Source organism: Talpa europaea (genome assembly GCF_964194135.1).
Source record: "Talpa europaea genome assembly, chromosome: 1".
Taxonomy (NCBI): domain Eukaryota; kingdom Metazoa; phylum Chordata; class Mammalia; order Eulipotyphla; family Talpidae; genus Talpa; species Talpa europaea.
Window position 1 is genome coordinate 156340661 of NC_140073.1, and position 25834 is coordinate 156366494.

A 25834-nucleotide genomic window follows, 5' to 3' on the forward strand; every position below is an offset into this window, starting at 1 on the left:
GCTGTTCCTCAGTAGCCGTCACCCCAGTGCAGGTGCCCTCAAAGCAGAGGCCTAGGTTAGGGTGCTGAAGTCGCAGAGACGGCCCCTCGCCCCAGCTCTGCTTCTGCTCTCCCTTCTGAGTGTGACCACGCCGCGCGGGGGCCAGGAGCGGTGGGAGGGTTCCCCCACGTGCGAAATCGATTCTTGCAGACACTGTGTCTTTAAAAGACTGAATTCAGTTCATCTCCGCAAGTAGGTTTCCAGCATCTCTTTTCTCTAAAGGTTGGGAAGGGACATCTGAGATTACTGGGCCGCTGCAGAGTTCTCTCTCACAAGGAGGTCAGACACTAAGTGTGTCTTCTATGAAAGTGAGTGACGACCTTGGCAGAGATTTCGAGTGACCCTGCAGCGTGTCCCCGGGGGCTGGGCGCGCTCCAGGAGGGGGTGTCCAGTCTGGGGCCCTGAGCTGGAGAGATGTGGCCACGGTGGGGCTTGCCGGCAGGTCTGGGCAGCTGGGCAGGCTTCTGTGGGGTGACCGCGTTCCCCAGTCCCTCGCCTGCCCGCAGCAGCCCCGTGGGAAAGGGGTGCTGTTTCCTCCCTGCGTCCCAGGAGCCCCCACCAGGGCCCTGCACCCTGCGGGCCCTGCTGAGGGCTCCGGGCTGGCGTGCGCCTTCCCCGTCTGTTTCCTTCCTGCCCTCCACACACTGCCCCCTTATCGTGCCCAGGGAAGGAGGCAAAGTGAATTTCCTGGTTGATTTTAATATTGGAAAAGTTTTCTTGGGTGTTAATGTGGAGCAGGTGGAATTCCCAGGACAGCAAGCGTGTTTCTCCTTGACGTCCATGCCTGAAGGCATGGGAGGGATAGGGCATGTGTGCCGGCGCGTGTGCGTGGGTGTGCTCTGTGTGCGTGTGCACAGGCGCGTGTGTGCGTGTGCCAGTTGCGGGGGCTGCTCTCAGGCCGCCCAGGCTCACACAGCCGAGGGCCTCTTAGCTGCGCAGTGGGGGGCTCCAGTTTCTGCTGCTGGGGGGCTAAATGGCCATACCCCGCTGCGGAGCATCCCCACGGCAGGGGGCGGGGGAGGGCACCATGGTGGAGCACTGGCGCGGCTGCAGGCGAGGAGGCCCGGCCCTCTTATCCTCGGTGCAGAGTGTTTCTGGGCAGCCTGTGCTGTGTGCTGAGAGGGTCTTCTCTCTCAAAATGGGAATCCTGTCCCCGGGGAGGGTCCCTGCCGTCAGAATGGTCTCGAAAGGCGGTTCGGCAGTGGGTGTGGCCCAGGAGCCGGTGGCACGCAGACGCCCGTCCTCAGAAGGTCGGGTCTGGGGGTTCCCTCCTCCCAGAGGCGTCCGTGAGCTCCTCCTTGGCCGCCCTTTCTGCGCCTCCAGGCCCACGGGGTCCCGGTGGTCCTCGCTGCCCGCGGGTCTCTAATGCGCTGTCAGCGGCTGCTCTGCTCTGTGTCCGCCTGTCTGGAGGCGCCATCCAGTAGTTTCTGTCTAACCCGTGTCTCGTAGCTCAGCATCCTCCCGTCCCTGTGGCCGTGACCGCGGAAACTCCACCCCGTGTCCTTCTGTGTCTTCCTTCCAAGAACTGGGTTTCTCTTGGGGAGAATACGGGCTCCCGCCCCAGACAGCGCCAGCCTGGCCAGATGGTGCCCTAAGTTCGAGGTTGGCTTCCGCCTCGCGGACCCAACAGTGACGATGGCAGCATCTCTAAGCCCCCCGGAGCGCAGCCCCCAATTTACATGCACAGCGCCTTTAAATTCACTCCTCGGCCGCCACGGAGCTGCTGCAAGGAGGCTGTGGATTCGAACCAGCAGCGAGCACGGTTCTCAGGACAGTCTGTGAGTCTGAGTTTCCGTCCCGTGGGCCTGGAGCCAGATCCGAAACCCGCTCCTAAGTGCTCAGAGCTGCCTCCAGGGCCCCCGGGGCGTATTTCCCCACAAGCGAAGCCCACGTCTGTGTACCCCTCACGCCCGTCTTCCTGCGTGACACGGTGCTTTGTGTGTGTGGCAGGTGGCAGATTCAAGAAGGAGATTGTCGTGGATGGACAGAGCTACCTGTTGCTGATTCGTGATGAGGGGGGCCCCCCGGAGGCCCAGGTGAGTATGGCAAGCACGTGGCTCACCTCTTACCTGTGCTTCCTCGTCTAGAAGGTTCTGCTTCCCCCAGTGGTTCTGGAAGTGGGTCCAACGCTCTCCAGAAAAGGTGCTCTAGAGGCCCCTGAAAATGTTCTGTGGGTCTGAGGTTTTCCGCACCTGTGAGACTCGTTCTGCTGTTCACACAGAATCCTGGAGGGAGTTTCCTCCTCTGGGGCAGAGACTCCCTTTCTGTGTTTTCAAGAAGGAAGGAAAAACAGTCTTACTGATCACCCACTCGGTCGATTTGACATCTGGAACTTTCTGTAGGCTTTCCCCCATAAGTGGCCTGCTCCCTGGAACAGTGGCCATTCAGAAAGTTTGCTGAATGGCACTGGGCAGCAGCCTGCTTCTGCCTCTGGTGGCGCGTGGGTGTGGCTGCGCCCCGGCAGGTCAGCCTGCAATGACACCCACGTGAACGTGGTGTGAGGTCCTGCAGAGATGGACATCCCGGCACAGGGACACACGCGTGTGGAGAGCCCACCGCTCGGCCCTGCAGCCCCCGCTGGGCCTTCCACATGCACATCGTCCCTGGCCAGGCACATTGAAGTGCTATGAGCTCACGCTCGCGGCACTGTTACCGCGGACTGGAGGTTAAACATCTTGGTCCTGTTTCCTGTGTGTGCATGTGAGACATGGGGTGGCCGGGTGCATGGAGGGCTGCTGGAGCCATGGGCTCATGCCGGGAGACTGAGCCTCTCTACGGAAGACGCGTGGCCCCCCCATGCCGTGGATCCCCAAAGCAGTGCTCGTCAGCAGCACCAGTATTTAAAAGAAAAACACTGCCCGTTAACCACGAGGCAGGGCCCCTTTGGGGTGGGCTCTGGTGTCAGGGATCCTATTCTGTTTCTTAGCACCCGGGGGACAGCACTGGTGTAAGAAGGAAACTTCCAGAAGGTGTGTCAAATGTGATAAGTGGTTCTAGGCTCTGCGCGTGCTGTCGGTGAACGACCCTCCCTCTGTAATTAGGCAGGGCAGGGCTAGGCCGGGCCGGGGGGCCCCTCTCAGTCTCCTCCGCACCGATGGCCTCTGGATGCCCCAGTGGACGCCGCCCTCGCGCCGCTGAGAACAGGACCCCGGCTGTGGTCGCGCCCGTCCCGTCCCTCGTGACCCCCTCTCACGCCGCTCTTCTCTTTCCCCCTAGTTCGCCATGTGGGTGGACGCTGTTATATTTGTCTTCAGCTTGGAGGATGAGATCAGTTTCCAGACCGTGTACCACTACTACAGCCGGATGGCCAGCTACCGGAACACCAGCGAGGTCCCGCTGGTCCTGGTGGGCACCCAGGGTGAGTGGCTCGGGCCCCGCCGGGCTCCCCGGCCCCGCGCTGAGCAGCCAGTGGACTCCTGGGTGCTGTTTCTCACGGGGAGGAATCTGAAGACTGTTTAAAAGAACAACTTCCCCTGAAAGCTCGCTTCTCACGGGGGGAGTCATGCAACTGAAATTCTCCTGTGGAGAAATCACTTGGCAACCTTAGCACAAAGTGTGCGCGTGCACACACACACACACTCATACACTCACACACACGCCCCAAGTGCTTTGGGGAAAAAAATGGCTTCCTGTTCTACGTCATAGTAGCTTAATTCTGTTAATCAGGCAACTTACAAGCGGTTGCATAGTTTAACTTTTCCTACACTTTTAAAATAACGCTGACTTCTGAAAGAGAGTTTTGTTTTTTTCTGTCTGTCCGTGTCTTACGACTGTGTCTTACTCTACTCTCCAGGCCCCTCGTGTGGCCTCCCCGGCATACCCCTCGGTTGCTTCAAGGTCAGGTAGCGGAGGGCGGCCCCCGATGGTCACAGTCCCGCCAGCTCAGGGGTTCGTGAGAGGGCGCGGGGAATGGGTTCACGCGTCAGGGGGCTTTCAACCGGCCTCGCCAGGAGTAATCATGGGTCACTCAGGAGTAATCATGTCAAGAGAGACAAGTTGCCCTTTTCATGTTTGGGTTTCTGTGCTGTTCCTAGGGCCTTTAGAACGGGCAGTCTGCTCGCCCTCACGCCCTCCTGGCAGGAGACTCCAGATGAGAACTCGCTGGGCTGCTGACCAGGCGGACAGTGGGGGGCTGAGCTCCCCTGGAGGCTGCAGGGCCTTGTGCCCGGAAGAGCCAGGCAGGGTGGGGTGAACGCCAAGCATTTCCTCAGGGTGCTCTTGCAAGAGGTTGGAGCCTGTTCTCATGGGCAGTGCCCCCCCCTTTAGCATACACGTGAGGGCCAGGGGTCTCAGGGGTCTCATAACCCAGACCTTCCGAGGGAGGAGATGGAGACCGACTCCCAGGAGGGGTTCCTTATGCTGGCGCGCCCTCTAGCGGCCAGCAGCGACCAGCCTTGGGTTTTCTATCCGGATTCGAAGGGATGGAATTGGCCTGTCTGGGAAATTCTGAGCATGACGTGTTTCACTGTGCGAAACTCTTCAGGAGCAGATGGAGCACGTGTGGCTTAAAGGTGCTTTGATGGTGAAGTAGCTATCCACGAGTGCCTTCTCCGCAGGCTGGCCCTGGCCTGGGTTTCCCTGAGCAAAGTTGTATGTCTCTGTGTGTGTATGTCTGAGACTGTGTGTGTGTTTCTGTGTCGGTGTGTGTCTGTGTGTGAGACTGTGTGAGACTGTGTGTGAGACTGTATTAGTGTGTCTGTGAGACTGTATGTGCGTGTTTCTGTGATGGGTATGTGTTTTTGTGTGTCCACGGGGGCGAGGGGCTCACTGGGATGGACGAGACCTTTCCCAGGTCTTCAGCTTCTGCTCTAGACACTTGCGGATTAATGTGACTCGGGAGAAGCTCCAGCAGTGGAAGGTGCAGTGTTGGGCGGGATGCTGGGGGGTGGGGTGCCCTGAGCAGCAGTGGGGGGCCACCAGGGTGTGTGAGGTGAGGGCACATCTTGGAAGAGAAGAGGGAGGCGCCCCAGGCCTGCCCATGGAGGGAGGGGTGCGGAGCGGTGCCGGGGGCTGCTCCATGGCCTGCACCTCCCATGTGGCCTGCGCCTCCCCTGTGATACCAACGCAACGGAAGCTAACAGCCCCGACCTTGCAGCCCCACCTTTCCTGAGAGGTGTCCACACCTTGATAACACTCCAGTGTGGTGAGGCCCAAGGCAGATTTATCTGTAAGACAAGCAGACAGGGTGCTCTTTGAAGAATTCCCGGGACAGGCGTCAGTCGGAATGTTCTGGAACGTCTGAGGCAGCAGCAGAAAGGTCCAGAATCAGTTCTCGTTAGTAATTAAGGACTGTTGTTCAGACCTAGTCCATAGAGCTAAAAAGCGAAATAGGGAACAGTGAAAAAGAAGAGGGAAAAAATATTCCCTCAGATGCTACTTTATAAGAACTACTTTTTTTTTTTAAAGATTTATTTATTTATGGGCCTCACCTGGTGGCGCAGGTGGTTGAGCGCCGAGCTGTGAAACTGTCCACAGCCTCTGCAGTGCCATTTTGATCCCAACCGGCCGGCGAGGATCCCACATGGCACGGCAGACCTCTCCTGTCTCGCCTGCTGCTCCCCTCAGCCGTGTATTTCAGTAGTTCTGCCTGTTCTGCTCCCTGCTGTCTCTGGTGAATCCTCTCTCCCTCCCGTACATCTGACTGTGCTTATATAAAATAAATGAATAAAAACTTAAAAAGAAAAAGATTTATTTATTTATGCATACAAGAGCTGGGGTACAGGCCAAAAGTGTGAGGGGTGAGAGGATTCACCAGAGACAGAGTGGGGAGCAGAACAGGCAGATCCACTGAAATCCACTGCTGAGGGGAGCAGCGGGTCTGCTGAGCCATGTGGGTTGTTCCCTGGCCAGGGATCGAACTCGTGCTGCAGTGGCTGCAGCTACCTTCATAGGTTGCTTCATAGGTTGCGTCTTAACCCCTTGAGCCACCTGGAAGGCCCCTAAGAACTACTTTTAAAAAGCAGCGACTGGCAGGGGTGTTTCCCACAGAGAAGCCAGCCTTTAGGTGGGCGAGGTCTCTGGCGTGGCCCCGCCATGCTTCCGGCTACAGAGAAGGTGTGGTCCGGGCCTCTGTCAAGGTGCTGTTTGGGGGATCCAAGGGCCATTCAGCTCGGACACGCCCCCTGGAAAGCCCGAGGCCCCTGCGTCCATGGTGGCTGGCAGTGGGCATCTCTGCTCCCTCCCGTTGGGGGCAGTGCAGGGCCAGCTGATGGTCACCGCCCTGTGGTCTGTTCCAGACGCCATCAGCTCCAGCAACCCACGGGTCATCGACGACGCCAGGGCGCGCAAGCTGTCCAGCGACCTGAAGCGCTGCACCTACTACGAGACCTGCGCCACGTACGGGCTCAACGTGGAGCGTGTCTTCCAGGACGGTAAATGCCCGGCACCCGGGCCTGTGGGGGCTCCTGGGGTGGACATGGGCACGGAGCAGGGCTCCTGGATGGTAGATGCCCAGCGCCCGGGCCTGGGGAGGCTCCTGGGGCAGACATGGGCACAGAGCAGGGCTCCTGGACGGTAAATGCCTGGCACCTGGACCTGTGGGGGCTCCTGGGGCAGACATGGGCACGGAGTAGGGCTCCTGGACAGTAAATGCCTGGTGCCTGGGCCTGTGGGGCCTCCTGGGGCAGACATGGGCATGGAGCGGGGCTCCTGGACAGTAAATGCCTGGTGCCTGGGCCTGGGGAGGCTCCTGGGGTGGACGTGGACTCGTGAAGCGGGGCTCCTGGATGGTAAATGGCCTGTGCGGTTGCCCCCGGGGATTCCCCTGCGCCCTTCGCAGCCACGTGCTCTGGAGGCAGGGGAGTGTCCCAGCCCGGGTTCAGGCGAAGGCATCCCCACCCGGGCGCCCGCGGGGCATGTGTGGGGCCTGCAGAGGCTCTTCACTGCTGGCCCTCATTCCTGATTCCAGCCGCCTTTGAAAAGGGTTAAATAAGCTCTGCTGGGCTCTGAGGAGCTTAAACTAGAGGAGAGGAGACCTGGGACAGCCGCTCAGGCCCCGCCGCCGCTGCTCGTGTGCCCCCCACGCCCCTGCCCTCTCATCCTCACACTCAGCACCGGGAATGTCCTCTGGTAGCCTTCCCCTGGCCCCCGCCAGTCAGGTGGGCAGTTCCAGGCTTGCAGGGAAGAGAAGACCCTGAATCACTTCTGACAGGTGGCAAAGGGCTAGGCAGGCCTGGGGTTCCTGACTCTCCGGGTTTGAAGGATCTGCAGGAGGGCACCCGGGCAGAGGGTCTCACTGCCGATGGGCACCACGGGAAATAAACCTCTGGTCCTCCCTCGAACCCAACCCTGGTGCCTGGGCTTGGGGGGCTGCGGGCATCAGCCTCCTCTCATCCCGGCCTGCCCTGCGGTCACCCGGGCCCTGCTGGCGGCCACCAGCCCTGCTGGCCATTGGTGGGTCCGGGTGAGTCCTGGTTCTCGGACCTGCGGCCCGTGCTTTCCCGTAAGTGCCCAGACTCGGCCTCCGGGGAACTGTGGGGATTCAGCCTCCTCCCTGCTGTCCCTCTGCATCTCAGAGGCGGTGTCCGCGCGCAGACGGCGTCTCTTCCCTTGTCCCTAACGGCCAGGCCACGTCCAAGCTCCCCTCTCTTCTCGCCCGCCTACCTGCGGCTGACCTGCCTTCCACCTGCCGGCGCACCCGTCCTGGTTCGTCCGTCCCTGCGGGAGGCTCTGCCCATCCTGCCGGGTCCTCCCCGGGGCGCTGGCCGGGGGCGCGTGGTGCGAGGCTTGGGTTCTCTTCTGATGTTTTCTGGCCCGGGGCTCGGGGTCCGTGGGGGACTGGGGCCGGCAGCGGGAGCGGCTGTCCCCAAAGCCAGGCTCTTCTCGGGTTGGTGCGGTGCGGAGCCGCCGGGAGTGCCGGAGCCGCTGGCAGCCCATCTGCTCGTCCCCTGGCTGGGGGGAGGGCAGCGGTCGCCTGTTTGTCTGAAAGGAAGAGGGACGGTAGAAGCATTGATGGCTTGGATTTGTGAGATTTGCCAAAGCAAAGAGAAAGGTGGTTTTTTTTAAGGGAAACCAACCATGGAAAGAACCCCCCCCCCCACCAGCGAGGGCTGTGCAGGGGAGGGCTGTACGTGGCCGCCCTGGGGGTTCCTGCACCCGGCTTCCTGCCTCTGGGGTGCCGCTTCCCGCTGAGTGAGTGCAGCTCAGCCTGGGGGCCCTCTCCTGCCTCAAGCGCGGGGCTCTCCCCCCTCATCTGCTTTGGAGCCCTGGCTCCATGGACGGCTCTTCACCCCGAGCCTGCCTCCTCGCCCCCCATCCTAGGATGCGGCCCACACCGGCCTGCTGCCCAGCATGGCCTGGTCCCTGCTGTCCAGGGCGGACTCTAGCCCTGTCCACACAAGAGAGATTCCTGGAACAACTTAGTGTTGTTTACAGACAGAAAAACTAATACCTGCTGGTTTGTTTCAAACAGATTTTCAACAAATTTGTCCCTTAATGGAAAGACACGCTCACCTCCCAGTCCGGCTCCTGCGGCCAGACACTGGGCGACCCACTGGGCAGGTGGCCCCTGGGCAGGCTGGTCTCTGAGGCTGGCACTCGCTCCCCGGGGGCGGGCTGCAGCCCGTGTGTCCTCCAGCGCCTCGTCCCGCTGCCGGGGGCTGTCAGGCCACTGCCTGTGTTGCCCTCAGGACAAACCCATGGAGGGAGCACGTCTCAGGGAGCAGAGAAGGGGACCCTCGAGGCCCTGGGCTGTGAGGCTCTGAAGGGCTGGGGGCCCCGGGAAGGCCCCTCATTTCCATGCTCAGAAACGAGGTTTCCCAGAATGGCCATATCTGCTGCAGGGTGGGGGCGCCCATCTGGGGGGCTGCAGCTCCAGGGCCCCCTCCTGATGTCCTCTGCAGTGGCTGCTGGAAATTCACCTCCACCCAGTCTCCAGAGGCTCAGGCCTCAGCGGCTAAGTGGAGCTAAAGTCCCAGTTCATCGTCTCCTGTTGGAGATGTCTAAACATGGGGCAGCCCACGAGCCCCTGCTGGGAAAACCCGGCCCCAGGAGGCTTGCCAGCGCAGGTGTCTGCTGGAAGCTGTGGGTGCAGCACCAGCACCTGGGAGCGCAGATGGAGGCTGCCTTATTTTCCGGGTTCCCCCAGGTACCTCCTATTTAGTACTCTGGTACGCTGCCCCAGGGCTGCCCTTTTCTTGGGACCATGCAGTGCCAGCAGGCCTGTACTGACCAGGTAACTAATAAGCAGTGGCCCCAAGCAAGGGAGACCTGAGGCGTTGCTCTGGGGGTTGTCTGGCTGTAGGGTCTTCTCCCTGGCCCCAGGGTCGGGTGGCCCTGCAGGCTTCCCTCCAGGGTGGTGAGACCCCGCCCATCCACCCCACCCCCTCCAGCCGAGCTCTGCAGCCCCTGCCCTTGCAGGCATCTGTCAGCAGGGGGCGCTGTGATTCTTTCTAGCTGCAGGGCCCCAAGTGCAGTCACAGTTCGAGAATGTTTTTGGTCTGTAATTTTTGGAATTTCAGGAAACACCCTCACATTTAACTCTGTGTGCAAACTGCAAGGGAAACAACCTTGAGCCGCAGAGTCATCAGCCAGATGCTGGGAAGCTCCCACCCTCTCCCCGTTTCCCTTCATGAGACACCAGGCAGCTTCTGCAGTCCTGGACCTCAGATCTGGGAGCCCGAGAGCCCCGGCTCAACCCCCGCTTTGCAGGGAGCAGAGGCCGGCTAGCTGCGGAGCGGAGGCTGGGGCTCAGATCTCTCTCGGCTGCGTCGTTTTACCTGCTCTGGAAACGTGATGCTTAGAAGCTGGCGATTACATTTTCAAATTTGGTAGTGAACAAAAACGCGCCTTTGTAGTGTCAATAAAACATGAGCGATTTCATCCCCGAGGGCTGTATTTTAATCAGGGTGTAAACCATTCCTGACAACGGTCTGGTAGACGCTCACTCCCGCAGGCTGTTCCCGGCGGGGTAGAATATATGACTTGCAGGACTTGGGCCCCGGTTACGGGGAAGCCTCGGCGCAGGGCCTTGGTGTTGCGAGTCAGCCAGCCGCCGCCAGGGCCGGGGCGCGCTCACGGGGACTGTTCTCCCCTGGCTGTCGCGACGGAGAAGAGACATGAGAAAACCACACGCTGGCTTCAGAGACCGTTTAGGCCCGTAATAAGCTGCACTCCATGAAGACACGCTCCGTGTGCGAAGCCCCTGGGCCAGCAGCGCACACATGCAGGAGGAGAGCGCGTCCTCCTTTGGAATGGGGACGACAAAATAGAGATGAAGTGGCCCTCGGTGGTGAGAGGGACCCAGGTGCCCCCACCTTCTTGCCGTCTGTTCACCGTAGAGAAGACCCGAAAGTCGGCAGCAGACTGGCTGTCTCCTTGCAGGGTGGGACCCTCATCAGTTTGTCATTTGTGCCTCCGGAGCCCACCGGGAGCCCCGCTGTCCTGGGCTCGGGTTGAAGCCCCCCTCCTGGTGGCGAGGCGGCGGGCATGGGCCTCTCCTGACCCCGGGCCGGGCGCTGGGTGCTGTGTGGGCCGCGGTGCTGCCAGCGCGCCCGCCTGCCGCTGCCGATGGCTTCGGACTCTCCTTCACGGCGCTGGAGAGGCGAGAGGCCGTGGCACACCCAGGCCGGGAATGGCAGCGCCGCCCGCGGGGGTTTCTCGCTCAGCTCACCTTAGCTCACTGGCCGCATGGCCTGTCCCCGAGCAGGTGTCCCTTCGCCTGCCGGCGACAGGCTGTGCCGTGGCTGATGGCGCCACCTGCTGGGAACTCCGGTTTCCCCGACTAAGCCCCCTGTGCAGCGGCAGGAGTGGCACGGAGCGGGATCGCTATGACCGAGCAGACGGGGTAAAGGAGGAGAGAGTCCTGGAGCCCTCGGTGGTCTGCAGGCTTTTATTGGGATTTACCAGGAACACGGCAGGCAGGGGTGCTGGGGGGCCCAGAGGCTGGCAGGCCTCCCAGCCCCCAGCAAGTCTTCACTCTGTCTGGGCTCTCCGGCCTTCTCTGGCGGCCTCTGCTTCTCTCGTGGCTCTGCTTCTCTGCTCTCGTGGTTCTCTGGCGTCCCCATGACGCCGCCCTTATAAGCCCAGTCTTAGCCCAGGTGCACCCACTTGCGCATGCCCACACCCCACTCCAGGTGCCGCCATCAGGCATGCGTTCAGGACCGCAGGGATCCATCATCCATCCTGATGGCGGGAGGGCAGAGAAGCCTGATCTCATTTCCTTGCCCCACACCCGGGTTCCACAGGGACAGCAGCTGCAGACAATACGCCCCGCAGCCCCCCACGCACCCTGACAGTTGCAGTTGTGATGCTGCCCTGTAACCCAGACGCCGCCCCGATGGGCGGACGGACAGGTGGGCTGGCTCACGGCTCTCTCGTCCTGCGTGGGGACCCCGTGGCCCGCCGCCTGCGTTTACCCAGCGGTGGGGCTGCCTACGTGACCGCCTTGCGGGGATTCCTAACACCTGCGGCTCGCTTGGAGGCCTTCAAAAGACAGTCCTACCAGAAAAGCAGTGAGGAGCCTCGAGGGCGGCACCACCCGAGGATACCGGGGTCTTCCCTTCAGTGGAGAAGTCACTGGAGCCCGAGCGGGGAGCGGAGGAAGCAGGTGCCCCAGTGATGTGGCCAGGTCACCTCTGCCCCCAGGTCACAGAGTCCTCTGGGCTTTCTGTCCCTGGCCACCCGCAAAGGTGCCACAGAGGATCCCCGTGGGTGGGAAGCGCCGGGTCCTCTCTGACCCCCCTCCCTGGCCTGGAGGCAGATGAACCCCAACCCTTTGTATCCGTCTAAATAGTAGCGCACGCGTGTCTTCGTATCAGACAGCGCTGGAGGCTGTCGCGTGAGAGTCGCTTTCTGCCTGGCCCGCCTGGCAGGGCCGCCCTTTTGTGCCTTCTGACCCTAGCCCTGACTGCCTTCTTGTCCTCACACCCGAAATACGAGGAAGCCCTTCCTGAGAAAACCACCGGAAATCACTGAAGAGATTTTTTCCTGTTTGCAGACGATTTCCTCGTCACCTCACCTGTGGTCACGTCTTGAGGGCCCTGGCGGTCGTGACGGGCCCCAGGGGTGGCAGTCGCTGGTCCCTCCTGGACAGAGGCGGCGGCCTCGGGCTTGCCCGCCTTGATGCGCTGCTGGCCGCGGTCGGATTTCCAGAGCGGGCGCTCCTTGGTAGTGAGCCTGGGCACTCAAGGGAAGGAATCGACGCCTTTCCCCCGGGGCCGGGCTCTAGTGACCAGCCCTCGCGCGGATTGCTGTCACCTGCGCCCGGGTCCCCTGTCCTCCGGCGAGAGCTTCTCCCACCCGGGTCCTGGGTCACCGCCATGCCAGCCGCTTCTCCCCAGTGCCCCCCGCCCCGGGCTCCCTTCTGACCTTGAAGTTGTTCACCCAGACTCAGTGTGGATTTGGGCACAAGTAGGCTCATGGGGAGATACGAACCAGCGCTCGAAAGCTCCAAATGGGATCACCTGAGAATCGCTGATGGTGAGCGGCCAGGGAGTGCGAGACCCAGCTCCACGTGGAGAACCCGCCCGAGCCCAGGCCAGCCGGCTTCGTGCAGCCGTTGAAACGAGCCAGGGCTGCGGTTCCCTGCCCTTGATCTTTGTGGCAGCCCTGGGATTCCACCCAGAGCTTGCAGGTGAACTTATTTCTGTGTTTTCAGTGAAGTCTCAGGGTCGAAAACAGGTGTAGTTCTAAGTAACTACCTGCCACTTTCCTCCTGGGGCGAGTTCAGACGAGAGTGGCGTGTGTGCAGCTAGAGAAGTCCCGGGGGCTGTGGGCGCCCCCTCCCGGTCCACCCACTCCCGGGCCGGCCGCAGGGCCCAGCGGGAGGCCGCGGGTTCCATGTGACCGTGTCAGCCCGAGGACATTCGAGCTGCCTCCTGAGAGTCAACTTTGTCTTTTCACGGAAAGGGTTTCCTTCTTGTAAATTCTGCGGAGGCAGTTCAAGGAGCGATGTAAGTAAGAAGTGGAGGTGGATTGGATGAGAAGGGGGAGGGTGACGTGAATCCATCACCTGCAACCCCACCCGCTCCCTCAGCAGACCAGGTGGACCAAGAGATGTGGTCCGTGCAGCCCATGGAACATTACGCAGCCGTAAGAAAGGACGAGGCGCCGCCATTTTCAACACAATGGAGGGAATTTGAAAAAATCATTTGCCAAAAAGCAGGTCAGAGCAATAAAAACAAGTACTGGACATTCAGTTTGACGATGAAAAATGCCTTCAAGAACTGCTGGACATCAGCAAGCATCCTGAGGACGCAGAGGTTGGTGGGGGGAACCAGGGTGGTGGGGGGTGTAGGAGAAAGATCCAGGAGGAGGTGGTGCAGGCGAGGAAACCAGATGGGCATTGGTGATGCAAGGCTGGCGGAACGGCCGCATCAGCCAGGTCCAGTCGGGTGTGGGCGGAGTGGGGCTGACCTTGCCACGTGCCCAGGAGCAGGCCCTGACCTGTAAGTCCTGCAGCTTCTCCGGGCCCACAGAGCGTGCCTTCATTGGAGGCCCTATGACTGGGCTTCTGGCGAAGATGCCATCTTACCACGGGGGATGAAAACCACTTTGTACAGTTGTGTACAGTTGTACACAAAGCAAGAGGCGCCCCCTTGCAGGGTCACTGCGGTGCCACATGGCACTGGGTGATGTGCATGTCCCTCATCTCCCCCACCAGGGGGCCTCCATCCCCTCAAAGGGAAGCTCGCTGACTGGTGGCACTGGGTGGACCAGCCCCTCCTCCCTCCGCCTCTCAATGACCCTGCCCTTGTGCCTGTGCTTTGCTCCCTTAAGTTTCTCTGGGGAGTCCAGGGATGAGGAGCCTGACTTCTGGGTCTTAAATGCTACTCCCTGCAGTTAGTCAAGAAGTCAGTCTCTGGAATACTATTCAGCCATCAAAAATGACAAACCATTTGTGGCTGTGTGGATGCAGCTCGAAGGGATGATGCCAAGTGACATAAGCCAGAAGGAGAATGATAAATACCAGGTGGTTCCACTTCTAGGCAGAATATACGGAAACCACCCAGAAGGTCAAAGACAAACCTTGAAAGCTGACCACAGATCTGAGACAGCCGGGGGTGGGGGTGGGGGTGGGAGGCACACACTGGACCATGACTAAGGCTACCAGACGGGGTCGGCAGGAAGTGGGCAGTGGGGAGAGGGGTCTAATGCGGGGGGCCCCTTTCCTGGCCGGCCTCGGCCTCTCTGTGAGCGAGGAGCAGCTTCCTGGCCGGGAGGCATCGGCAGGTCTGCCACGCCTGTGGCTGGGCCGCACCGCGTTAGTGCTGTGCTCTGGGGAGGACGGCGGGAGACCCAGAGGCCCCCTCCGCACCTGCGCCCATTCCACACCCCGACAGTCACCGGCCAGCCAGGGCCGCCCCTTGCAGGGCAGACGTCTGGGGTGGCGGCAGCACGGGGCGACGGGGTGAGGGTGGGAGCGGCAGTCGCCGTCCTTGCTTCCAGAGGGAGCTCGCTGCATCTCGGGCTGACCATGCCTGGCGCCGGCCGGTCACTCACAGACCCGGCCAAGCCGCTGGCCCAGGTGGCTTGTGTGTGCTCACGTGCTATCTCTTACGTTGTCCAGTTGGCTTCAAAATCTAAATTTTGGGAGGGTCGGTGGGGAGCCCTCTGGCTCGGTCCTGTCCGATGTGGGCTGCAGTGCGTGCTTAGCCCCCGGTCGGGGTCCTGCCGGCCGAGCCCCCTTGGAGTGCGAGATGCCTCTGGCTCTTGCGGCTCCTCCTGAGAGGTCAGCATGTCCTCCTGAGAGGTCAGCTATGGCGGGAGGACTCCAGGCCTTCCCCCTGGTGCTGACGGCGCCTCCTGGTGTCTGTTCCGCGCCCCGCGCTCTGCTTGGGTGCAGGCCAGTCCCTGAGACCTGAGAGGCGTCCTGCCCCTGGGCCCCACTTTCCTGGCCTCCTCGGTCCTGGGGCGCCCTCCTCTTCCCTGCCCCAGGGCCCTCTTCCTGCCCCCGTCTCCCGGACACCTCAGGTTTTTTTTTTTTTTTTTTTTTTTTTTTTTGTGGGACCCTTGCTGGCGGCCGGGGAACGAACCGGTGCTGAGGAGGCTGTGGGCAGCCTCGCAGCCCAGCGCTCAACCACTACGCCACCAGGGGAGGCCCACCCAGACACCTCACTTTCAGCATGGACATCCCAGCTGCGGCCCATTTCCTCGGGCAAGCGTCTCCCCTTCGCCCTGGCCCCATTCTCGGATTGGAAGCCCGACTCCGGCTGCCAGCTGCCTCCCGCTTCGGCGAGGTGCCGGGGCTCCTGCTGGCCCCCAGGCTCCAGGGCAGCGTGCCCCCCGCAGAGGACGAGGGCTCCGTGCCTGTGCCAGAGTGCAGGGAGCAGCCCCACCCCCCACCCCGGTGGTCGTCACGGCACGGGGACCCCTCTCCGCGTGAGGCTGCCCTGCCCTCCGCCACAGTCACACCGCGTCAGGCAGCTACAGGTGAGGACACTGATGCACGGGGCGGCGGGGTCCCCGTCACGACCGAGGCCCCCCAGGGAAGGCTGTGGCACTGAGGTGGCCCCGGCGACCTGTCACTGCACCTGCCCCATCCACCTGCCCCTTGCTGGGCCAGCGGTGAGTCTTCACCGCAAACCTGGTGGTCAGCCCTGAGCAGAGATCCTCAGTGGCTCGGGAAGTGGCCCCGCGAGGGGGGCGCGACGCTGGGGCTGGGGCTTGTCTCGTGGCTTTGCTGCAGTGGGCGTCACTCGCCCTCCGGCCCCCTGTGGTTCTCCCAGGCTGCTGTCCACTCGGCATCTCCTCTACTTCGGGCTTTTCTGGAAACCCTTTGTGATGAGTAGTGTTGCTTTTCCTGCCCCGTGAGTGAACGTTCTCTTCACAGCCCACTGGCGCGAGTTGAGCCCACGCTGGCTGCCCTGGGCCGGTGCCCTGGGCCGGTCAGGCTCGGCCCTCGCAGGCCAAGTGGCCAGTGTCTCGGCCGCGCAGTGACAGCAGCGGCCAGAAGGTGGCAGCACTGCCCCGGCCAGAGGCAGCAGCGGCCCAGCTGGGCGGTGGAGCTGGTGCCCTGATGGGCCACATACATTTCAGGGTGAAAGACAATTATTAAATCAGGTGTAAAGCGATGTGGCAGGAAGCCGCCGGTCAGTGACCGCGCAGCACCTGAACTCCGGTCCCTGGGGGCTGCTTGAACCAGACGGCAAAGGGTCCCCGTATCCACCGAGTGCGGTTTGCAGTTTGTGCCCGAGAGCATCGCGGGCTACCGTCTGCTTCTAGAAAACTTGGTAACACGCCACACACAGACCCAGAAAACCGCCTGGAGAACACGGGGCTCAGACCGTGCTGGGGGGGATGGCCTCACCTCTGCCATCTCTGGATGCGGGCGCGCCCCATTTATTCCAAGAAGACGGTTGTTTTATCCTCCTACTGTACGTTTTTTACCGCTTCAAAAATGAAGTTGAAGAATTTAGGTCTAAGAAAATGAATAGCTACAGGTAACCGCAGAAGATATTATTGGCAGATGCAGCAAAAAATAGATTTCCCCAGAAAATTGGATTTTGCACATAAAACTTAGCAATACTAATAAAGACAGGTCATTATCAGTTTTAAGCCAAATAAGCAAACTCAAAGAGATCTGCTGTCAGTGTGATTCTCGGCGCCTTTGTGTTTTTTTGAGCCGTGTAAATCAGCTTTAGTGTGGCAGGCAGGCGCACCGCGGGCCCACTCGCGCGCCCGCCCTTGCAGCGGGGAGAGGCGCGGGCCCGGTAATTTACAGTCTGGGCTAAGGTATGTTTATATTTAAGCTGTGCAGTGGTGTAGCTAATGAGAAAGAGGAGAAATTTATAGTCCTGGGTGATTGATAGGATTACTGCCTTGGCATTAATTGAAATCTGAGGGCTCACAGCTGTGGGCTTAAGTTGGGGGGAAAAATGACTTGAGGTGCAAGAAAACTTTTAGATTGGCTTCGGAACATTCTCAAGATGAGTTTCCTGCTGACGGCGGGGTTGGCGGGAGAAGCAGCTGCTCGCGGGGCTCGGGCGAGCACACGCTGACAAGTTGTGCTCTTTGCGCCGTGACCTCCCCGCGGCGGGTGCTTATAAGTCCGGGGGAAAAATTAAATACTGTGGAGTTCTTTAAATGGTTTTAAAATTTTACATGTTTAACAATAAAATTCTCTGTGGCTCCTCTTTGCTAAATACCCCCTGGATCAGTTCAGATTTGGATGGGGGGCCCTAAGTCATCACGCGCAGGCCGGCCAGGGGGGTCGCCACCGCCTTGCAGCCCCGCTGACAGCCTGTGTTGCCTGCCTTGGACGTGATCCATGGGCCTGCCCTACCTGTCATTTTTTAAAACGTCCCATTCTTGTGGAAGCTCGGTCTTGTGCCAATGTCTAAATTTTCCCATTAAGTGCTTAAAAAGTAATAAAACTAAAGTCATTAGACTTCACTCGTCAGGACTGTGTTGGGAGACATCGTCTTCAGCGCCATAAATCTGACCAAGGGCCTCCACGTTCACATCCGGGATCCATTCCTGGACATGGACGTTTGAAGGTAAATTGCTTAAGTAGGACAGTTTAAATTTTTAATACTATCTTATTGTAACCGTTAGCAAATGATTAAAAGTGCAAAGAGGCCCCTGTGTTTTGTGAGATGTATAATAACCGCTCCACGACACCCTTTCCTCGCTGCGTCTCGGGTGTCACGTGGGGCGCGCTGACTCGGGGCGAGGGGCGCGGGAGGAGCCGGGTCCCGGCGGAGACCAGACGTGCCTGAGCCCGCGCCTTCCCGCTCAGCCCGCTCCTGCCTGCCTGCCGCCCCGAGCTCCCCGCCGGCGGGGTGACCGGGGTGACGGCGGGGTGTGCGAGGAGCGGATGGCTGGTCCCGTTTCTCTTCTGGGGTGTAAGTTGGCTCCCTGTCGGGCGGCTCTTTCTCAGGGGTCTCGGTGTTCCGAGGACACTCGGGGGTTCCTCCTGTCGGCCAGCAGGCTCGAGCTCCCCGTTCGTGGATCTGGCAGCTGGGGCCTTCGGACCGGGGACCCGTGGCGCTCCCCGACTGTCTCCTGCCGCACGGTTGTCTGGGGGCTTGTGTCGGGGCCGCCTGGCTTGTGGGGGAGGCGGCTGCACAAGACAGGCCCACGCCCGGGTGGGCAGGGGCCTGCGTGCCGCCGGCGTCACCTTCTGCTGGACCCTGAGTGGCGGCAGCCCGCCGCTTTCCGTCCTCGCTTTTCTGGGCTTTGATTCTCAAAAAGAGCAATTTGCTTTAAAGACAAAGGCAGTAGCTTTACTGTCCTGTTTGTATCTTACGTGTTTGGGGGAAGGAAAGAACCGCCCAGATTGTCCAGACTTCTAGGTGCCTTCTGCGCGACCTCCCTGGCCCTGAGGTGGGCGGGTGGTCGGGGCCGCCGGCCAGCATGCGCTTGAGCTCTCGCCCTCTGTCCACGTGGGGCTTTCCCCTCAAAATGAATTTCCCCAGGTTTTCCTGGGCAGCCTTGGGTGGACGCGGTGCTGCCACAAACGGGCGTGTAGCTGCACCATGGGCGCCACAGGCCCTGGAGCAAATCTGCCTGCAGGGAGATCTGACCCGAGCCGCGGTCCACCCCTGCCCCCTGGACGTCCCTCTGCCCCCCATGGTCACCTCTGCTGTCCCTGCCAGGGATGTCCAGGAGGACCGACCCAAACCGAAGCTCCCGCTGAGCGTCTAGGACGTGTCTCACGCCATCATTAAAACTGCACCCGCCAGATATTGAGAAATAAACCCGAGCGTAGCAAGCCTGAAACAAAAATCCCACACGCACCAGGGAAACAAGCCGGATTTAGAAAAGCGGGTAGAGGTCTGTGCCGACGCCCCGCCGAGGAGGGAAGGCGGCCGCTGCAGACGGCGCGTGACTGGCGCGGGGCCCGTGTTTGGTTCCGGGGTTTCCCGGGTGGCGGTGAGGCTGGTCCCGTGTTGAACTTGGGCACACGCGTGTGCCAGTGAGTTCTCAAGGGCCCCGTGCGTGGGTTCCCCCGCAACTTACTCTCTGAACGTGGCTCCCCAAGCACAGCACGCCAGCCTCGGTCTTTGGGAACACGGAGACCTCCGGGGGTGACTGGGAGCGAGAGTTTTGGGGAGAGCAGAATGGGCTTGAACTGTGCAGAGTGATCGGCTTTTGGCTGCCTCAAGCACAGGCCCTTCGGGTCAGGTAACTTCGGCAGCGGGCTTGATGTTCTGACCCGGCCCCTCTCCCTCGGGAAAGTGGGTGACGCTGGGGGTCACTTTCTTGGAGAGAGGCGATCGCTGCTTTTCTGCGCAGGCAGCGGTGGGGGGGTGACCGTGTTCACTGGGACCAAGACTTGGGGCCCCTCAGCATCTGGGTCCAGTGTCTGGGGTGCCCGGGGCGGCGGGGGACAGTTATTTTCAAAATTTGCTCTGGCTGTAGCTACAAGCCCCGGTGCCGGGTGGGAGGAAGGCGGCGCGCAGAAGTGTGGGGCATCCCATCCCCCGACCGTTCTCTGCCAGGCAGTGCTGCTCTGTGATTGGGGGGGCGGGCAGACTGGGCTCCCTGGGTGTGGATCTGTCCTGGATGGCCCCGGATGGAGCCGCAGCCGAGGGCATGTTGTTTCAGGAGATCTGCGCTCCCGTGTGTCCTGCGGGGGTGGGCGGGGGGCAGAGGTGGGGGCGCGTGGCGCCCGCTGGACATGCAGGGGAGAGGCCCGCAGACGTCCACCACATGCCTGGAGTGGATCAGAACACCGGGTGGGGGGGGTGTGCCAAGGCGCAGTGGCACGTTTGAGGTGAAAGCTAGGAGGTGACCGCTGGGGGTTCGTGCTCCCTCCAGCTGCTCCTGAGTGCTTCAGACTTTGCACTGCGAACAATTAGGGGGAAAATCAAACACAGCAGTACCTGGGCCACGGCCGCGGGTGATTTATATCCAGGTGGGTCCGGGAAACGGAATGTAACGCAAAGTGCTTTTCACTCGGCGTAGTTACGAGCCGGGCTGCTTTTTCAGGGAGGTGTTCCAAAAGCGAGATGCATGTGTGATCCTCGGGAGAATTCCAATAATTCTCGAAATGGCAGCGGCTGATAGGAGGGGTAGGCTGACTTCTTCGCCATCGCTAAGTTACGGCCGATGACAAATTCAAAATCAATCAGTATTCTCTGCTGAACTCTAATTAACACTTAAACGTTATTAGTCACAAATGTGAAATCCTGGTCGGTGATGACCTCCGGTATTCTAAATGTAAATAAAATTAGATTTAGATCCCTTTTAATTACCTGAGGTGCTGTGAATAATTACAATGGCAATTGATAAGCTTAATTTCTTGTGAAAGGAAAAAAAAACTTAATGAAAAGTTTCTCGGCACCGGAGAATTAACTCTTTCGTAGCCGTGGTCTCTAGAGAAGAATTCTCCAGAATTCTCTGTTAATGCTCAGTTAATGTCCTCTCTGTCTGGGCCTGCAAGTCCACATGACTTCACCGTCGATGTTGCTGTAACGTCCCCAACGCGGGGCTCACCCAGAGGAATTTTATGTATTCTAAAGGTAGGGCCGGCGCTGGCGGGGAGGTAATAATAATTGATGGTGGTGGGGCAGGCCTTCCCGGGACTCACCGCACAAAGCCCGTCGAAGCCCGAGTGGAAATCTGTGTTGTCATCTCATCCTTCTTCCTAATTGCATCACAATACACGGCGTAACCATCGCCTGCATCACTGTCACTCCCCGGGCCTCCTCATTGGCAGAGCCGGGAAGAGGGATCACCCCCAGCTTCCCAGCCCACCATCTTCTCCCCCACTTTAGGAAGAAAATGTCTTTTTTATGGAGATTGTTGTAAGGGTAATTATTTCTGGAAATAGGAAAATAGCTTCAGTTGTGATAGATTTGTCCATTTTTCTGGAAGGTTAACAGATATCTGCAGGAGAGTGTGCTGATGATAAATGGGGAGATGAGAGACGTCACGGAGCCCACTCCTTCTGTCCTGAGATCGGGAGCCCGTCGGGCCCGATACTTCGGGTGCAGCTGATATCGGTTGATGGTTAGATCCTTTTTTTTCCTAAAGGAAACCAAATATTGTCTTCAACGGCTTCTGTCTCCAGGTCCTGGTTTCACAGCCTACCCCGGGCCTCCCGCCTCGCACGCACTCCCTGAGGCCCCGCCCGGCTCCCCCTGGATGCTGGCGCCGTCTCTTCAGCCTCAGTCTCTCATCCTGTCGCCTTTGAGCTCCTGCCTCGTTTTGCAGTTCTCTCCACGTGCTTCATCTTCTCAAATCCTTGCGCCCCCACTTTTTTCTCCGTCAGTGCCATTTTGTGGTAGCTTGTATTGGGGTGTCACCCATTTATTTGCATTTGTTCAGGGTCTTTAACATCACTCAGACAGTGGATTTTGTAGCCTGTGGTTTGGCCTTGCAACAAATCGTGGTTCTAAGAGATAAGTCCGCCAGCCCCTCCCAGGCAGAGGGGGAGCCCCTGGCCCCTCCCGGGCAGAGGGGGAGCCCCCGGCTCCTCTTGGGCAGAGGGGGAGCCCTCCAGCCCCTCCCGGGCTGAGGGGGAGCCCCTGGCCCCTCCCGGGCAGAGGGCTCACTGTGCCGCGTCAGGATCTGAGGCTTCACCTTCAGGGGTGTCAGCAACGGCGCTGCCTGGAGTCATCCTCTCTCCCGGCAGACAGCTTGATGAGTTGAGAAGAAGTGACAGATTCATTTTTCCCCTTTGTTTAAGCCATTTATCTTTCACATCCTGCCCGCCGTCTGAATTGTATTGCCAATTTATTGGGATATTCACTCGCCTCCTCTTGAAAGACGCTGATTTGCATCCAACTTGAGAAGAAGCGAGAGGAAAGTTAATCATCTCCCTCCTCGGCGCGGCCTCTGGGCTGTGATGCGGGGCTGGCCGGTCCCCGAGGCTCAGCGCCCCCCGCAGCCGCGCCCGCTGGACAAGGTCTTCCGTGCGCCTTGGAGTCTCCACTTGGGCAGAGCCTGAGTGGCGGCGGCTCTGAACCCACTGGCTGGGTTTGGGGTGTTGGGTGAAGTGGGTGGTGTTGACGGGTGCGGTGGGCAGTGAGCGCCGCGAGACCCCCGCTGGTGTAGCCACAGCGTCTGGCGAGCGCGTGCCCCGAGCCGCACACGTCCTGCAGGACCGGCCCCGCCCTGGCGCCGCGTGGCTGGCCTGTCGCGGCCCCGTCAGGGGCACCAGGTCCTGCCACCTTGGACCTGGCTCCACGTGGCCTGCAGTCGAGTGCCCTGTGGACACGTCCCGGCACTCTCACCGGGACTCAGCCCAGCCCTGTCCCTTCTACCAGCCTCTTGGCTCTCAGCGCCCACCTGCCCAGGTGAGTGTGAGCCTGGCTGCACGTCTGCAGCCCACGCGGGGCTTCCTGTCCACGCGCTGTGTCCCCATGGGCTGAGATTACCCCCAGCGGGCGGCACGCTTGGTCCACCCACCCCTTCAGGTGACCCCTCTGCCTGCGCAGAGCCCCGTCATTCCTCCATGCCCCCCTCTTGTTTCTATCCCAGGCGCAGGAGCCCTTTGTGCCATGGGCTGCACACCCGCAGCTTGTCCCTTCCGCGCCCTGGCGGGAAGATGTGAGTGCGGGTGGGGCCGAGGCGCTCGGGGACCAGGGGCGTGGCCGTGATGGGCGACCCTGGGGACCTTGCTGAGTCACGGCACTCGTGGCAGGGTCTCCCAGGACGCTGAGTTGGCCGGGCACAGGCCCTGGACTCTGGCTGCTCAGCTGAGGTTGGGCTGACCAGGTTCCGCCCAGCAGGCTGCCTGGCACGTGCCCATTGCTCCGTGATGGAAGAGGAGACGCGAGGGAGGGAGGCCAGGGGGTGACCATGGCTCCCATGACACGCGAGAGAAACGCTGCCAGCCCCACCGTGGCGCACAGGATGGCCATGCCCAGGAGCATCCTGGGACTTCCAGCCGTGGCCTCCCTGCTGCACCCTGGGTTGTGTTCATGGAAGGATGAGAGGATTCGCCTGTGCCCGAGGGGCGGGCTCTGCCCCTCTGTGTACAAGGATTTGCTGGCGGGTGGAGGGAGACGTGGGGGCATCCCCGGGCTCCGTCCCCCTGAGAGTTGCCAGCAGGCCCTGGGTCCTTTCCTCTATGGAGACCCCCGGTCTTGGGTTTCAGGAATCAGGGCCGGGGTGGGCGTCTGGCAGGCCTCCCCTGCTAAGGGCCAGCCTAAAGCCCATGGTCAGGGCAGGTGGCCCTGACCGAGGATAAAACCAGCTGCAGGGCATTTGCAGGGCAGTGAGCGTCCAGAGGCGGGCACATTCCAGTGCTGGGGCCTGGAATTGGGGCACGGGCTGGGTCCTCCAGTGGCCTCGCTGGGCCCCTGCTCCCGCGGCCCCCCAGCCTGTGTTCCATTGCTGGGGAGTCCGGCGCTCCCCGGGGCAGCTGTGCTATGGGGCTCAGTTCTCAGGGACAGTTGTGTCGTGAAGACGTGCACGGAATGGGGGGTTGAGAACCCCCTCACCACACAGCACGACTTTACGTTGGGTTTGGATCCATGGGTAGGAAATGTCGCGTCAAGACGTTTGTTTCAGCAAGAGTTTTATGTTTTTTTTTTTAAGATTTATTTACTTATGCATACAAGAACTGGGGTACAGACCAGAGGTGTGGGGGTGAGAATATTCACCAGAGACAGAGTGGGGAACAGAACAGGCAGAAGGACTGAAACACACTGCTGAGGGGAGCAGCGGGGAGACAGGAGGGGTCTGCTGCGCCATGGGGGTTGGTCCCTGGCCGGGGATCGAACTCGTGCTGCAGAGGCTGCGGACAGCTTCATAGGTTGCGTCTCAACCCCCTGCGCCACCACCTATTTTATGTTTTTTTTTTCCCCTCTGAAATCTGAAGGGAAGCCCAGCTGCCTTGGCCACAGCAGAAACTTGCCCTCATTCTAAAATTCTGAAATTAATGTCAGCAGCCGTGACTTTGCTCCGTCCTGAAGGTAACTGTTTATTACAGTCGGCATTTAAATCCCCCGATTAATAGGAGCAATTAAACAATACCTTCATTTCCAGCAAATTAACAACCCTAATAGGTAATTGCGACATAAATGAAGATAAATTTGTTTTAATACAACGAGATAAAAAGAATACAGATAAGCACTGAACCTCAGATTAAGAATTCAGACGTCATTGCTTCATGGAAAACTCAGAAGCTTCACTGGGAGAAAGGAGAGCAAGTTTGGCTTTTTAAACGTGGCCTGTCTTGGGTTGGGTTTTAGCGGACACGGTAGGAATGTTGAATGCTGTGCTTAGGTCCACGTACATGAGTCACCGCGGATCCCCCAGACCCTTCCCCTCAGGACTTGCCGGGGGCACAGACCTTCCCAGATCTTCACTGACAGGGAACCAAAGAGCAGACGCAGCCCCTCTCCACGTGCCCGGTGGACCCTGTGACCTGCAAGGTCACAAGAAGGGAGCGCCCCTTCCTCCTTCGTGTTTGTTATTGGAAAACTGTTCTCATGGTGTGGCCCTTGTTCTGTGGAGACCGGGAGGCCATCAGGCCAGGTCTCTCTGTTTGCAGAACCACCAGTGTGTCCGCGCGCGAAGGGGCTCGGGAGGGACTGTCCACCTTCACAGAGAACAGGGGTGTGTCAAGGTCGAGGCAAACACCCCGCGGGCCTGTGCTGTGTGGGGGGGAGGGGGGTCTCCCCTAGGCCTGTGACCGCAGGAGGCCCGGCCCGCGTCAGGGCAGGAGAAGGTCAGCAGGCTCGGGCTCAGGGCCCCCAGGAAGTGGGCTGGAGGTCCCCATCTGCTCTGGTGGTGTGTGACGTCGTCCTCCAACGACGACAGTGGTGGGTCCTCGGGCACTCACGAGGGTTCCTTTCAGTAGTTTGGAGTCATCAAGCCATCACCGCCGGCCCAGAGTCCTGCACCCGCCAGAGCGTTGGCCAGGTGTGAGACTGGCAGCAGCGGTTTAGATGTGAGTCTCCAAACCACGAGTCTGTGTGCCTCCAAGACGTGGCCAGGCCTGTCACAGGCCTGCCCCAGCCTGCTCCGCCTCGTGTCCCCTCGCTCCAGTGCCCCCCTGAGTGGCCTGTGTGACAGCCCCCCACCATCCCAGTTGGACCCGCCCCTGCCCTCAAGCAGCTGGGACGCCCTGCGGGTGACCCGGGCCTTGCCTTACAGCTCACCAGGCCCAGACAGGTGTTCCCAGCCTGTGAGCCGCTTCCCCGCTCCCTCAGGCTTCTCTCCCCTGCCCGTGGCCGCCTGCCTGGCCCGCTGGGCACCTGCTGTCCAGTGCCAGGCCCACGGAAGCCCCGAAGGGCAGGTGGGCAGCTCTCGAGCACCCTGCATGGCCTGTCGCCATGGGCTGGCAGCTGTGCTCGTGTGTCCCAGCTGGCGGCACGCTGGGTGGATGCCTCGGGCGTGTGGGTGCCGTGCCCCGTCTTCACCTGCCTGGAATCCTTCCCGCCACGAAGAAACAGACCTCACAACACGGTCACAGACACAGCCTCCTGTGCCGCTCCCTCCCACTCGAAACTAGTGATGTGGAAGCAGATCGAAGAGTTGGGTCTGCAGGGGGTCGCCAAGAATGGGGTACCCCCATGCTCACCTCCTTACACCCCCTCCATCCACGCCTTTACACCCCATCCACACTCACCCCCTTAGCTCCCCCTCCATCACGCCCCTTTCACCCCCCACACTCCTTACACCCCCCACACTCACCCCCTTCCGCCCCCTCCCATCCACACACTTGGAGGTTTTCATGGTGAGCGACGTTCCACATGAGATTTCTTTCCATTCCTAAGTCACAAATTCAGAACTACTTAGATAATTCGGTAATTAATTCCTTCTTAATTAATAGGATGGCTCAGTCATCACTCAGCTGTAATTTAAAACTGAGTTGAGACATTCCGGGATCTTTTATTTGTTCTGGGGAGATTTACAGTCCTGGTGGTTTGCCCTGTGCGGGGCTTCGTGGTGAGCC

The 25834-nt window shown here is 60.3% G+C and overlaps 1 protein-coding gene across 2 annotated transcripts in view; it reads left to right on the forward strand.

The window, feature by feature from the left end:
• AGAP1 (ArfGAP with GTPase domain, ankyrin repeat and PH domain 1) overlaps positions 1-25834 on the forward strand; it is a gene marked incomplete at both ends in the record, with an annotated part of 360154 nt that overhangs the window by 126037 nt on the left and 208283 nt on the right. For both annotated transcript variants that reach the window (XM_084255022.1, XM_084255023.1), the window contains 3 exons: positions 1990-2075; positions 3256-3397; positions 6276-6410. In XM_084255022.1, the coding sequence (XP_084111148.1) occupies positions 1990-2075; positions 3256-3397; positions 6276-6410 (363 nt within the window). The remainder of the gene's footprint in view (positions 1-1989; positions 2076-3255; positions 3398-6275; positions 6411-25834) is intronic.